The sequence below is a fragment of the Hemiscyllium ocellatum genome, chromosome 20 (genome assembly GCF_020745735.1).
Source record: "Hemiscyllium ocellatum isolate sHemOce1 chromosome 20, sHemOce1.pat.X.cur, whole genome shotgun sequence".
NCBI classification, from domain to species: Eukaryota; Metazoa; Chordata; class Chondrichthyes; order Orectolobiformes; family Hemiscylliidae; genus Hemiscyllium; species Hemiscyllium ocellatum.
In genome coordinates this window covers 61,356,246-61,369,446 of record NC_083420.1, presented here as the reverse complement: position 1 = coordinate 61,369,446, position 13,201 = coordinate 61,356,246, and the positions used below count along the sequence as shown (strand labels likewise).

Genomic DNA, 13,201 nt, shown 5'->3' with positions numbered 1-13,201 from the left:
TACTGTCATGTGTATCGCAGTGCAGTGAAAAGTGTTGTCTGATGTGCTTTATGGGTAGTTTGTACTGTACTGCATCAGGGGAACAAAACAGAGTGCAGGATATAATGTTACAGCTGGTACAGAGAGTAACAGCAAAGAAGTCCATTCAAGAGTCTGATAACAGCAGGGAAGAAGCTGTTCCTGAGTCTGTTTGTGCGTGTATACAAACATTTGTATTTTCTACCTGACGGAAGAGGGTGGAAGAGAGTTCAACTGGAGTGGGAGGGGTCTTTGATTACATTTGTTACTTTCCTTATGCAGTAGGAAATATGGATGCAGTTAATGGATGGGAGACTTGTTTGCGTGATAGAATAGGCTATGTTCACAACTCTCTGTTTTTGCTTGCTGGGCAAGCATTTAATGCCCATCTTGAGTTGCGCTGGGGAATGTGGTGATGAGCTGCTGCTTTGAACCTACTGGAGTCCAAATAGTGTGGGTACATTCTCAATGCTATAGGGAGTTTGTTCCAGAATTTTGACCCAGCAAAACTGAGGGAGTGACGACAGATTTCCAAACGTTTTTAGATAGACAGAGAAATCATTTCTGCTAGTGTAGAATCTAGATGCAGGAGTCCTCACAGTGGCAATGGGCCCTTTAGGATCGGATTACATCAGGGAGATATCAGAGAATATGGAATAGATAGGGAATATCAGAGATATATCAGGGAATGTTGACATACATCAGAGGTAAACACACTTGCTGTCAGAAAGTGTAACAGAATCTCTTTTACCCTAAAATACTTCATCAATTGACATTTTCAAAACAGAACGAAACAGTTTTATTTTAAAAAGTTTTGCATTTACATAGCACTTGTCACAATTCCAGGTTGATTTTCAGCCACTGAAATACTTTTGAAGCTTTGTCCCTAATCCAGAAAACACACCAACCAATTCTCACAAAGCAGTCTGAACAACAAATCAGTTCATCTGGTCTCAGTGTTGGTTGAATGAGGCATATTGGGCAGACACCCAGGAGAATTCTCTGTGCTTTTCCTTGGATAGTACCATGGAATCTCTTGAGTTGTTTGCAAGGGCAGGTGCAGCCTTGATTTTAAGGTATTACTTAAGTACATCACCCCAAATACCAGCCTAAACGATGTATTTAAATATTGAGGGAGGAGCTTGAACTCTTAATGTCCTGATCCAAGACAACAATGAGTTGCAGCTCGTGATACTTGAATGTGTGTTTATCAAAGGAACTGGATCAAGGATACATTAATGGAGTTGAGGTGCAGATGAGCAGTGATCTAATTGAATGGAGCAACAGGCCTGAGGGGCTGAATTAGCCTGCTTCTGTTTTTATGTTGCTTCAATCATTAAATCAAAGAATGGTTACAGCATAGAAAAGGCTAGTTGGCCAATCATAAGAACTATGAGCAAGCAATGCAGCCCCTCAAGCCTGTTCTGCCATTTAATGCAATCATAGCTAGCGTCCATCACACTCTGGCTTAGTGAATTGCACAGATTCACTACCATTTCCGAGATGTAATTTCTCCTCATCAGTGTTTTAAATCTACCACCTCTTAGCCTAAAACTGTGAACTCTCATCCTAGATTGCCCCATAAGGGGAAATATCTGCTCTGTATTTATCTTGTCAATCCCCTTTAGCGTCTTGTAGTAGATTTCCTCTCATCCTCCGAAATGCTGGTGAGTGTAGATCTAAAGTGCTCAATTTCTGGAATTAATCAAGTGAACCTTCTCTGAAGTGCCTCCAGTGCAATTACATCCTTCCTTATGTGGATCAAAACTGTGTAAGCAGTATTCCAGATATGGTCTCATTATGTACAATAGCAACACTTCCCTGCTTTTATTCACCATTCCTTTCGCAATATATGCCAAAATTCTACTTGCCTTCCTTTTTACTTGCTGTCCCTGTGTACTCCCTTTCTGTGACTCATACACGTGGACACCCAGATCCTTCTGAACTGAAGCATTTTGAAGTTTCTCTCCATCTAGATAATGAGTTGCTTTTTTAAAATTTTCCAATCAAAATGAGTAACTTCACACATTTGCAATCCAAAGATGTTAGGTGGATTGATCATGATAAATGGCCCATAGGGATGTATAGACTAGGTGGATTAGACATGGGAAATGTAGAAATACAGGGACAGGTTGCTGTTTGGAGGGTTAATGTAGACTTGACAGGCCAAATGACCTGCTTCCACACTGTAGGGATTCTATAATACCCATGTGCCTAATTTTGGCCCAATCACCTAATCTATCCATATCCATTTTTAAATTTCTTATTTCTTCATTGTACCTTACTTTCCAACCTATTTCATTGTCATCTGCAAATTTGGTTATAGTACCTTCTATCCCTACATGCAAGTGATCAATGTAAATTATAAATAGCTGGGGCCCAAGGATTGAACCCTGTGGTACCCGACTAGTTACAGCTAGTTAGACCTCCTCGATATGCAAGGTGCATGGTCATGCATGGAATTAGATACTTATAGCCAAAATAATTGACACCAACTGAGAGTGGATAGACTACTCAGAGTATAATAGAAATAATAACTGATAGAATATAAAGATAGAGAAAGATACAGTGGCTGTATTAGGAAGCCTGTTTGATGATTTGTGGTTTTTATGAGGTTTTACTTTTTTTATATTGATGATTTAAAATTCATGTATGGGCTCAATTTAAGTTCTTAATTTTCTTTTGAATATTGACAGAATTCCTCCTTGTTCAAATATTGTGACCATCCTTCAAAACCCCTAAGCTAATTTCAGCAAAATTAATCAGAGTATAATAGATGTTTGCTCTGGGTTTGGGGATAGTGTGTGCACATGTATACAACTGCTGATGCTACTTCTGTTTTCCTCCAGATCACAACATCCAAATTCCACAGCACCTGCATAACCTCTACAACATGTATTCGCAAGAGACGGAAGAGGGGACACTAGACAGCCTGATCACCCTCCACAACATCACCTCCAACACATTGAGGGTAATTTAACTGCTGTAATGTGCACATCAACAACTTGATCCTTTAGGATCAATGTGATCATTTAGGCTCTAAAGAATAAATAAGGCAGCTACTGGATCTTTAGCGTGCACCGTAATTCCTGAGTTGTTAGGAGAAATGCTAATATTTCAAGATGATGCGATGTTTCTGATTATGCACCGGGTTAATAATCCGGTGCATAACCAAAAGTACATCAACAACATATATCAATCGATTTTCAACACCAATTAGCATTTATATTTTTATTTGTTCATGGGACCTTGCCGTTGCTGACTGGGCCAATATTTATTGTCATATTTGCCCTGGAGATGGTTGTGGTGAGTTGATTTCTTGAACCTCTGCAGTCCTTGGTGTAAGTAGACCCACAATGCCAGGATATTGATCTAGCGATATTGGAGGAACAGCAACATAAATCGTAGACACAGAGATCTACAGCTCAGGAAAAGCCCCTTTGGCCATCAAATTTCAACCACCTAACTATTGTCCAACATTTGGTCCAAGCCTTGTACACCTTGGCATCACCAGTACATCAAAATATTTCTTCAAAGTTATGAGGGTTTCTGATTCTACTGCCCTTAAAGACAGTCATTTCCAGATTCTTACCACTTTCTAGGTTAAAAAAAAACTTTCCTTCACATTTTGTCGAAACGGTCTGAGCCTTACCTTAAATCTGACCTCTGGTCATTTAACTGTTTATCAAGGGGAAATCCTGTCCACCCTATCTATGCCCCTCATAATCTTATACGTCTCAATCATGTCTCCTTTCCATCTCCACTGCTCTAAAGAAAACAACTCTACTCTGTCTAATCTGTCTTTGTAACTGAAATTCTCTGGTCCAGGCAACATCCTGGTAAATAACCTCTCCGCCCTTTCCAATATTATTACATTCCTCCTACAATGTTGATTCCAGGCTGCACATAATACTCTAGCTGTGGCCTAACCAATATTTTACACAGTTTTAGTATAACCTGTATGTTCTTAAGTTCTTGGCTTCGACCAAGACAAGTATCCCGTATACCTTCTTAACCATTTTGTCCACCAGTCCTGATATCTCAAGACACTGGTGTACATGCACACGAAGGATCCTGTGATCCTCAGTGCTTCCCAGGGTCCTGCCATTCATCATATATTCTCTTGCCTTGTTTGTCCTGCCCAAATGGACTCTATTGGACATAGATGTCCAGCCAGAAAAAACACCCCTCAACCATCACCTCTGCTTTCTGCCACTCAGCCAATTTCAGATCTGATTTGCCAAATTTGTTTGGATCCCATTGGCATTTACCTTTGCTATCGGTCTGCTGTGTTGGGCCCTTATCAAAAGCCTTGCAGAAGTCTGAGTAGAGAATATTGAACACCATCTACACACCTGGTCATCTTTTTAAAAAATTCAGTCCAGTTCGTCAGACATGATCACCATGTACCAACACCATGCTGAGTATTCTTGAAAAATCCCTGCCTCTCCAAATTCAGGTTAATTCTGTCCCTCAGAATTGCTTCCAACAGTTTTCCCACCACTGTGGGTAGACTGAGTTAAGAGTTACTTGCTGTAAGATTCAACTTATTAAATTCCATTGCAGTCTCTTCCTCAGTTTTTATACATTCGTCAAGATCTGACCATTCATCATAATCAGTTGATAAATCACCTTCTTGATAAATTTTATCCATGAAGGTTAACAACCTGACCACACCTTCAACCATGTTAAAATAATAAAGCTGCAATTTCAAAATAAAATATTATTTCCTATCTGGTCTCTGTATGGTAACAAAATTGCTGAAGACCGTACCATAATTCCTTTTTAGTAAAAAGTGTTCCTTCTGGTAAAAAAAAATGCTATCAGAATAATAGTGGAGCAAGAGAGGAGGAGGAGAGGCATTTTTGATTAGGGATAACATTATAACTGGACTTAGGGAGGATATTCCTGGAAATACATCCAGGGAATTTATTTGGGTAAAACTAAGAAATAAGAAAGGGATGATCACCTTATTGGGACTCCCTCCAATAGTCAGCAGGAAATTGAGAGGCAAATTTGTAAGGAGATCTGTTATCTGTAAGAATAATTGGATGGTTATGGTAGGGGATTTTAACTTTCCAAACATGGACTGGGACTGCCTTAGTGTTAAGGGCTTGGACGGAGAGACATTTGTTAAGTATGTAGAAGAAAATTTTCTGATTCTGTATGTAGCTGTACCTACGTGAGAAATTGCATAACATGACCTACTTGTGGGAAAAAAAGCAGGGCAGGTGACTGAGGTAAAAGTGGGGGTGGGGGAGAGTATTTTGGGATGAATAATCATTATTCTATTAGTTTCAAAAGAGTGATGGAAAAGGAAGACCAGATCTAAAGTTTAAAGTTCTAAATTGGAAGAAGGCCAATTTAGATTGTATTAGTCAAGAACTTTCAAAAGTTGATTAGAGGTAGATGTTTGCAGGAAAAGAGACAGCTGGAAAATGGGAAGCCTTCAAAATTGAGACAGCAAGAATCCAGAGACAATATGTTCCTGTTAGGCTGAAGAGTAAGGCTAGTCAGTGTAGAGAATGCTGGATGACTGGAGAAATTGAGGTTTTGGTTAAGGAAAAGAAGAAAGCATATGTCAGGTATAGACATCAGAGATTGAATGAATCCCTAGAACAGTATAAAGGCAGTAGGAGTATACTTAGAGGGAAATCAGGAGGGCAAAAAAGGGACATGAGATAGCTTTGGCGAATAGAGTTAAGGAGAATCCAAAAGGATTCTAGAAATACGTTAAGGACAAAAGGGTAACTAGGGATAGAATAGGCTCCTTAAAAATCAGCAAGGCCACCTATGTGTAGATCCACAGGGGATGGGGGAGATACTAAATGAGTATTTTGCAACAGAGTTTACTGTGGAGAAAGATATGGAAGATACAGAACATTGGGAAATAAATGGCTCTATCTCGAAAATGTCGATATTACAGAGGAAGAGGTGTTGAATGGCTTAAAATGCATAAAGGTGGATCCATCCCTATGTCAGGTGTACACTAGAACTTTGTGAGAAGCTAGAGAAGTGATTGTTGGGTACTTTGCTGAAATATTTGTATCATCAATAGCCACAATGAGGTGTAGAACTTTGGCTAATGTGGTACAACTATTTAAGAGAGATAGTAAGGAAATGTCAAGGAACTAAAGGAGTTGTACTATAGGCCCCCAAATACTCTACAGGAATTAGAGGAACAAATATACAGGGAGTCTGGGGAGACTTGCAGGAGCAAGAGGGTAGTCACAGAACATAGAACAGTACCGGTCCTTCAGCTCACAATGTTGTGCCAAGTTGTGGCCTATTCCAAGATCAACCTAAACTATATACCCCTCAATTTACTACCGTCCATGTGCTTGCCAGCAGTCGCTTAAATGTCCCTAATGTCTCTGGCTCTACTACCATCATTGCCAGTGCATTCCACGCACCCACCACTCTCTACATAAAGAACCTACCTCTGACATCTCCCCTAGACCTTCCTCCAATCACCTTAAAATGATGCCCTCTCGTGACAGCCACTTCTGCCCTAGGGGAAAGTCTCTGGCTATCTACTCTATGCCTCTGATTACCTTGTACACATCAATTAAACCATCTTTCTTCCTTCTTCTCTCCAATGTGAAAAGTCCTAGCTCACTCAACCTTTCTTCATAAGACAATCCCTCCAGTCCAGGCAGCATCCTGGTAAATCTCCTCTGCGCCCTTTCAAAAGCATCTGTATTCTTCCAGAACTGGACACAATATTTCAAGTGAAGTCGAACCAGGGTTTTATACAGCTACAGCAAAACCTCCCAGCTCGTAAACTCAATCCCCCTGTTAATGAAAGCCAAAACACCATATGCCTTCTTAACAACCCGATCAACTTGGGTGGCAACTTTGAGAGATCTATGTACATAGAGACTGAGATAGAACATTGAACATAACAGCGGAGTACAAGCCCTTTAGCCCTAGATGTTGCGCCGACCTATGAAACCAATCAGAAGCCCATCTAACCTGCACTATTCCATTATCATCCATAGGCTATTCAATGACCATTTAAATGCCCTTAAAGTTGACGAGTCTACTACTGTTGCAGGTAGGGTGTTCCACGCTCTTACTACTTTCTGAGTAAAGAACCTGCCTCTGACGTCTATCCTATATCTATCACCTCTCAATTTAAAGCTATGTCCCCTCATGCCATCACCATCCAAGGAAAAAGGCTCTCACTATAAACCCTATCTAATCCTCTTGTATGTCTCTATTAAGTCACCTCTCAACCTCCTCTTTAACAAAAACAACCTCAGGTCCCTCAGCCTTTCCTCATAAGAGAAGACTCCATACCAGGAGAAAGTGAAGACTGCAGATGTTGGGGATCAGAGCTGAAAATGTGTTGCTGGAAAAGCGCAGCAGGTCAGGCAGCATCCAAAGAGCAGGAGAATCGATGTTTTGGGCCTGAAGAAGGGCTCATGCCCGAAACATCGATTCTCCTGCTCTTTGGATGCTGCCTGACCTGCTGCGCTTTTCCAGCAACACATTTCAAGCCTCCAGACTAGGCAACATCCTGGTAAATCTCCTCTGCATCCTTTCCAATGTTTCCACATCCTTCTTATAATGCGAAGACCAGAACTGTATGCAATAATACAAGTGCAGTCGTATCAGTTTTGTACAGCTGTAACTTAACCTCATGGCTCTGAAACTCAGTCCCTCTACCAATAAAAGCTAACATGCTGTACGCCTTCGTAACAACCTTGTCAACCTGAGTGGCAATTTTCTGGGTGCTATGCACATGGACACCAAGATCTCTCTGCTCATCCACACTACCAAGAATCTTAACATCCTGCTGTTTGTCCATACTGCCAAGAATCCTGACTTTAACCCAAATTCAAATTCAAATTCAACCTGGTAAAGGATCTTTCATTTTCCAAACAGACTGGGATTGCCAGAACATTATGGGCATATCATACAATCATAGAACCCCTACATTGTGGAAATTGACCATTTGGACCAAAAGGAGCATACCAACCCTCCTAAACAAATCCCACCCAGACCCATTCGCCTACCCTTTCTCTCTATATTTCTCTGACTAATGCACCCAGCCTACACATCCCTGAACACTATGGGCAATTTAGCATGGCCAATTCACCTAAATTCCACTCAGTGCCACTGAGTGGAATTTGTTCAGTGCGTTCAGGAAAATTTCCTCAAGCAGTATATAGAGGGTCCTACTTGGGAAGGGACAAAACTTGACCTACTCTTGGGCAGGATAGGTGACTGAGGTGACAGTGGGGGAGTACTTTGGGGCCAGTGAGTATTGTAGAATGAATTTTAAATTATTTATAGAGAGGGACAAAACTGGCCCACAGGTTCAAGTCCTAAATTGGAGCAAGGCAAATTTTGATGGATTTACACAGGAGCTTGCAGAGGTTGATTGAAGTGGTTTCTTTGCAGGCAAAGGGACCTCCGGCAAGTGAGAGACCTTTAAAAGTGAGATAGAGTTCAAAGTCCATATGTTACTGTGAAGGTGAAAGACGAGGTTGACAGGAATATGGAACCCAGGATGACAAGAGATATTGAGGGTTTGACCTGAAGGAGGAAGGAAGTATGGTTCAGGTACAGGCAGCTGGGATCAATGGAATCCCTGGAGGTATATGTGGGATACAAACATTTACTGAAGAAGGAAATCAGGAGGAAGAAAAGGGAGCACGAGATAGCCTTGGCTGAAAGGATTAGGGTGAATCCAAAGTGGTTCTTTAAGTATATTAAACGAAAAAGAATAACTAGAGAGAGAATAGGACCCCTCAAAGACCAAAGTGTACAACTACAGGAGAGGGTGAGGTTTTCAGTGAATATTTCTCTTCTATTTTTACTGTGGAGAAAGACCTGAAATCTTGGGAACTTGGGGAAGTTAGTGGTGGTATCTTGGGGATAGTCCATATCACAGTAGAGGAGGTGTTAGATGTATTCAAATGTATGAAAGTGAATAAATCTCTTGGTCCTGACCAGATATATGTGACCAGATATGACTGTGTGGAGTTTGCACATTCTCCCCGTGTCTGCGTGGGTTTCCTCCGGGGGCTCCGGCTTCCTCACACAGTCCAAAAATGTTCAGGTTAGGCAAATTGGCCATGCTAAATTGCCCGTAGTGTTAGGTGAAGGGGTAAATGTAGGAGAATAGGCCTGGGTGGGTTGTGCTTCGGCGGGTCGGTGTGGACTTGTTTGGCCAAAGGGCTTGTTTCCACACTGTAATTAATCTAATCTAACCTAATCTATATCCAAAAACACTGCAAGAGGCAAGAGAAGAAATTGTGGGGGCCCTGGCTAATATTTTTTCATCATTGTTAGCCACGAGTGAGGTCCTGGAAGATTGGAGGTTAGTGAATGTTGTGCCCTTATTCAAGAATGGCTGCAAGGAAAAACATGGAAAATGTAGACCAGTAAGCCTAACATCTGTGGTCGGTAAGTTACTGGAGAAAATTCTGAGGGATAAGATATACATGCATTTGGAAAGATAGGGTTTGATTAGGAATAATCAGCATGGCTTTGAGCGTAGGAGATCATGCCTGTCAAATTTGTTAGACTTCTTTGATGAAGTAGGAGAAAATGAGGACTGCAGATGCTGGAGACCAGAGTTGAAAAATGTGGTGCTGGAAAAACACAGCAGGCCAGGCAGCATCCAAGGAGCAGGAGAATCAATGTTTCGGGCATACACCCTTCTTCAGGAAGGGCTTGACAAACTCGCTGCTACAGCCACATCTCTTTCCTCTTCTTTGATGAAGTGACAGGAAGGTTGACGAGGGCAGGGCGGTAGACCTATATGGATTTTAGTAAGGCCTTTGATGTAAGGCCTTACATGGTAGACTGCTTGGAAGATTAGATCCATGGAATCCAAGGGGAGCTGGCAAATTGGCTTGATGGTAAGATACAGAGGGTAACAATGGAAGGATGGTTGACGGATCGGAGGCCTGTGACTAGTGGAGTGCCTCAGGATTGCTGTTGGGCCCATTGTTGTTTGTTACCTATGTCAATGATTTGGATGAGACTGTGTAAGGCATGATTACTAAGTTTACAGATGACACTAAAATAAGAGGCATCATGGACAGTGAGAAAGGTTGTCAGAAATTACAGCAGAACCTTGATCAGCTGGGGAAGTGGACTGAGAAATAGGAAATAGAGTTTAATAGAGATAAGTGTAAAGTCTTGCATTTTGTAAAGTCAAATCAAGGCAGGAGTTTTGTGATGAATGGTTAGGCCTTAAGGAGTGTAGTGAAACAGAGGAACCTTGGGTTCAGGTGCACAGTTCTCGGAATGTTCAGTCACAGTTAGACAAGGGCAGTGAAAAAGGCTTTTGGCACACTGACCTTCATCAGTTAGGACATTGAATATAGAAGTTGGGAAGTTATGTTGCAGTTGTATATGGTAAGGCCACACTTGGAGTATTGTGTTCAGTTTTGGTCACCTTGCTATAGGGAGGATGTTATTAAATTGGAAAGAGTACAGAAGAAATTAACAAGAATGTTGCCAGGTCTCTTGGGTCTGAGTTAGATGGAAAGTTGGACAAAATAGGACTTTTTTCTTTAGCGTGTAGGAGACTGAGGGGGGACCTTTTAGTGTATAAGATCATGAGAGGCATGGATAGGGTGAATGCACTCTCTTTTTTCCCATGGTTGGGGAATCAAGTACTACAGAGTGCTAGTTTAAGGTTAGAGAGAAAGAATAAAAGGGGCACGTTTTTATACAGAAAGGGGTACACATATGGAATGAGCTGCCAATGGAAGTGGTTGTGGCGGGTACATTAACAACATTTAAAAAGCATTTGGACAAATACATTTGGAAAAGCTTAAAAGGATATGGGCCAAGTGCAGGGAAATGGGGTTAACGTTGATGAACATTTTGGTTGGCATGGACAATTTGGGCCAAAGGACTGTAAGACCTATAGACTGGTGAACCTGACATTGGTGGTGGGCACATTGTTGAAGGGAATCCTGAGGGACAAGATTTACATGTGTTTGGAAAAATAAGGACTGATTAGGGATAGTCAACATGGCTTTGTGCATGTGAAATTGTGTCTCACAAACTTCAAAGATTTTTTTTGAAGAAGTAACAAAGAGGATTGATGAGTGCATCAGGTTGGATATGAGCTATATGGGCATTATTCAGGCATTCAACAAGGTTCCTCATGGTAGACTAGTTAGCAAGGTTAGATCACATGGAATACAGAGAGATCTAGCCATTTGGATATAGAACTGGCTAGAAGGTAGAAGACTGAGAGTGGTGGTGGAGAGTTGTTTTTCAAACTGGAGACTTATGACCAGCCATGTGCCACAAGGATCGGTACTGGGTCCACTGCTTCTGTGATTTATATAAATGATTTGGATGTGAACATAGGAGGTACGGTTAGTAAGTTTGCAGATGACATCAAAATTGGAGGTGTAGTGGACAGCAAAGAAGGTTACCTCAGAGTACAATAGGATCTTGATCAGATGGGCCAATGGGCCGAGGAATGGCAGATAGGGTTTAATTTAGATAAATGTGAAGTGCTGCATTTTGGAAAGGCAAATCAGGCAGGACTTCTACACTTAAAGGTAAGGTCTGAGGGAGTGTTAATGAATACAGAGATCTTGGAGTGCAGGTTCATAGCTCCTTGAAAGTGGACTTGCAGGTAGATAGGATAATGAAGAAGGTGTTTGTATGCTTGCCTTTATTGGTCAGTGCATTAGTATAGGAGTTGGGAGGTAATATTGCAGCTGTACAGGACTTTGGTTAGGCCATTTTGCACCTGCATGCAATTCTGTTCTCCCTCTTGCAGGAAAGACATTGTGAAACTTGAAAGGGTTCAGATAGGATTTACAAGGATGTTGTGAGGATTGGAGGGTTTGAGCTATAGGCAGAGGCTGAAGAGGCAGGGCTACTTTCGCTGGAGCATTGGAGGCTGACGGGTGACCTCATGGACGTTCATAAAATCATGAGGGGCACAGATAGGGTAAATAGACAAAGTCTTTTCTCTGGGGTGGGGGAATCCAAAACGAGAGGCATAGATTAGATTACTTAGATTAGATTACTTACAGTGTGGAAACAGGCCCTTCGGCGCAACAAGTCCACACCGACCCGTCGAAGGGCAACCCACCCAGACCCATTCCCCTACATTTACCCCTTCACCTAACACTACAGGCAAGTTAGCATGGCCAATTCACCTAACCTGCACATTTTTGGATTGTGGGAGGAAACTGGAGCATCCAGAGGAAACGCACGCAGACACAGGGAGAATGTGCAAACTCCACACAGAGAGTAGCCTGCTTTAAGGTGAGAGGGGAAAGATTGAAAAGTAACCTAAGGGGCAACTTTTTCACACAGAGTGGAGTGGACTATGGAATGAGCTGCCAGGAGATATGGTAGAGGCTGGTACAATTGTAGCGTTTAAAAGTCATCTGGATGGGTATATAAATAGGAAGGGTTGAGAGGGATATGGGCCAAGTGCTGCTTAGTTCAGGATATCTTGTCAGCATGGTCGAGTTAGACCAAAGGGTCTGTTTCTGTGCTGTACAACTCTATGACTCTAAGTAACCCACGTTCACACTGTAACTTAATTCTTCCACAGATCACAAAGCTTGTTTTCAGAAAACAGGGGCTGATAATCATGCTTTGAAACTTTACATTTCAACTAACTTATGTTAACGAAGTTATATTCTGGAAGATAGCTGTATTTAAATTGAAGAAACCAAACCAAAGAACTGCAGATGTTGGACATCAGAAACAAAAACCAGAAACTGCCAGGAAAACTCTGGCAGCATCTGTGAAGAGTGGGCAGAGCTAATATTTTGGGTCCAGTGCTCTTGTTTCATTTAATTTTTATATCCAGCACATTCATTTAGTTCTAAGGCATTTCCTCAGGCCATATTAGATGAAAACAACAGGTTGTGGACAGGGCAAGGCTGGGCCATAGCGAAGAAGCAGAAGTTGAGGATAATTACTGTGCAGACACCATCAGGACAGGGAAGTGCCAGCCTCCACTTCCACCTTCCCTGTCCTGATGTCCCATGGAATCTCCAACATACTATTTCATCAGAACTTCTGACAGTGACATATTTGAGACTGGCTGCTACTTTCCATCACTTCTCAATGATAGTGGTGCCTCTTTTCACATCACAGTATACCAGCATCCTGAGAAAGTTTGAATGACAAAAGGTAGGCAGGAGCTGATATGAAGCATAGATTAGATTTTCTA

General features: G+C 41.7%; 1 protein-coding gene across 1 annotated transcript in view; it reads left to right on the top strand.

The window, feature by feature from the left end:
- Window positions 1-13,201, top strand: part of LOC132825298 (kinesin-like protein KIF19) — a 303,850-nt gene that overhangs the window by 235,109 nt on the left and 55,540 nt on the right. The window contains exon 14 of the mRNA XM_060840402.1: window positions 2,868-2,989. Coding sequence (XP_060696385.1) covers window positions 2,868-2,989 — 122 coding nt within the window. The remainder of the gene's footprint in view (window positions 1-2,867; window positions 2,990-13,201) is intronic.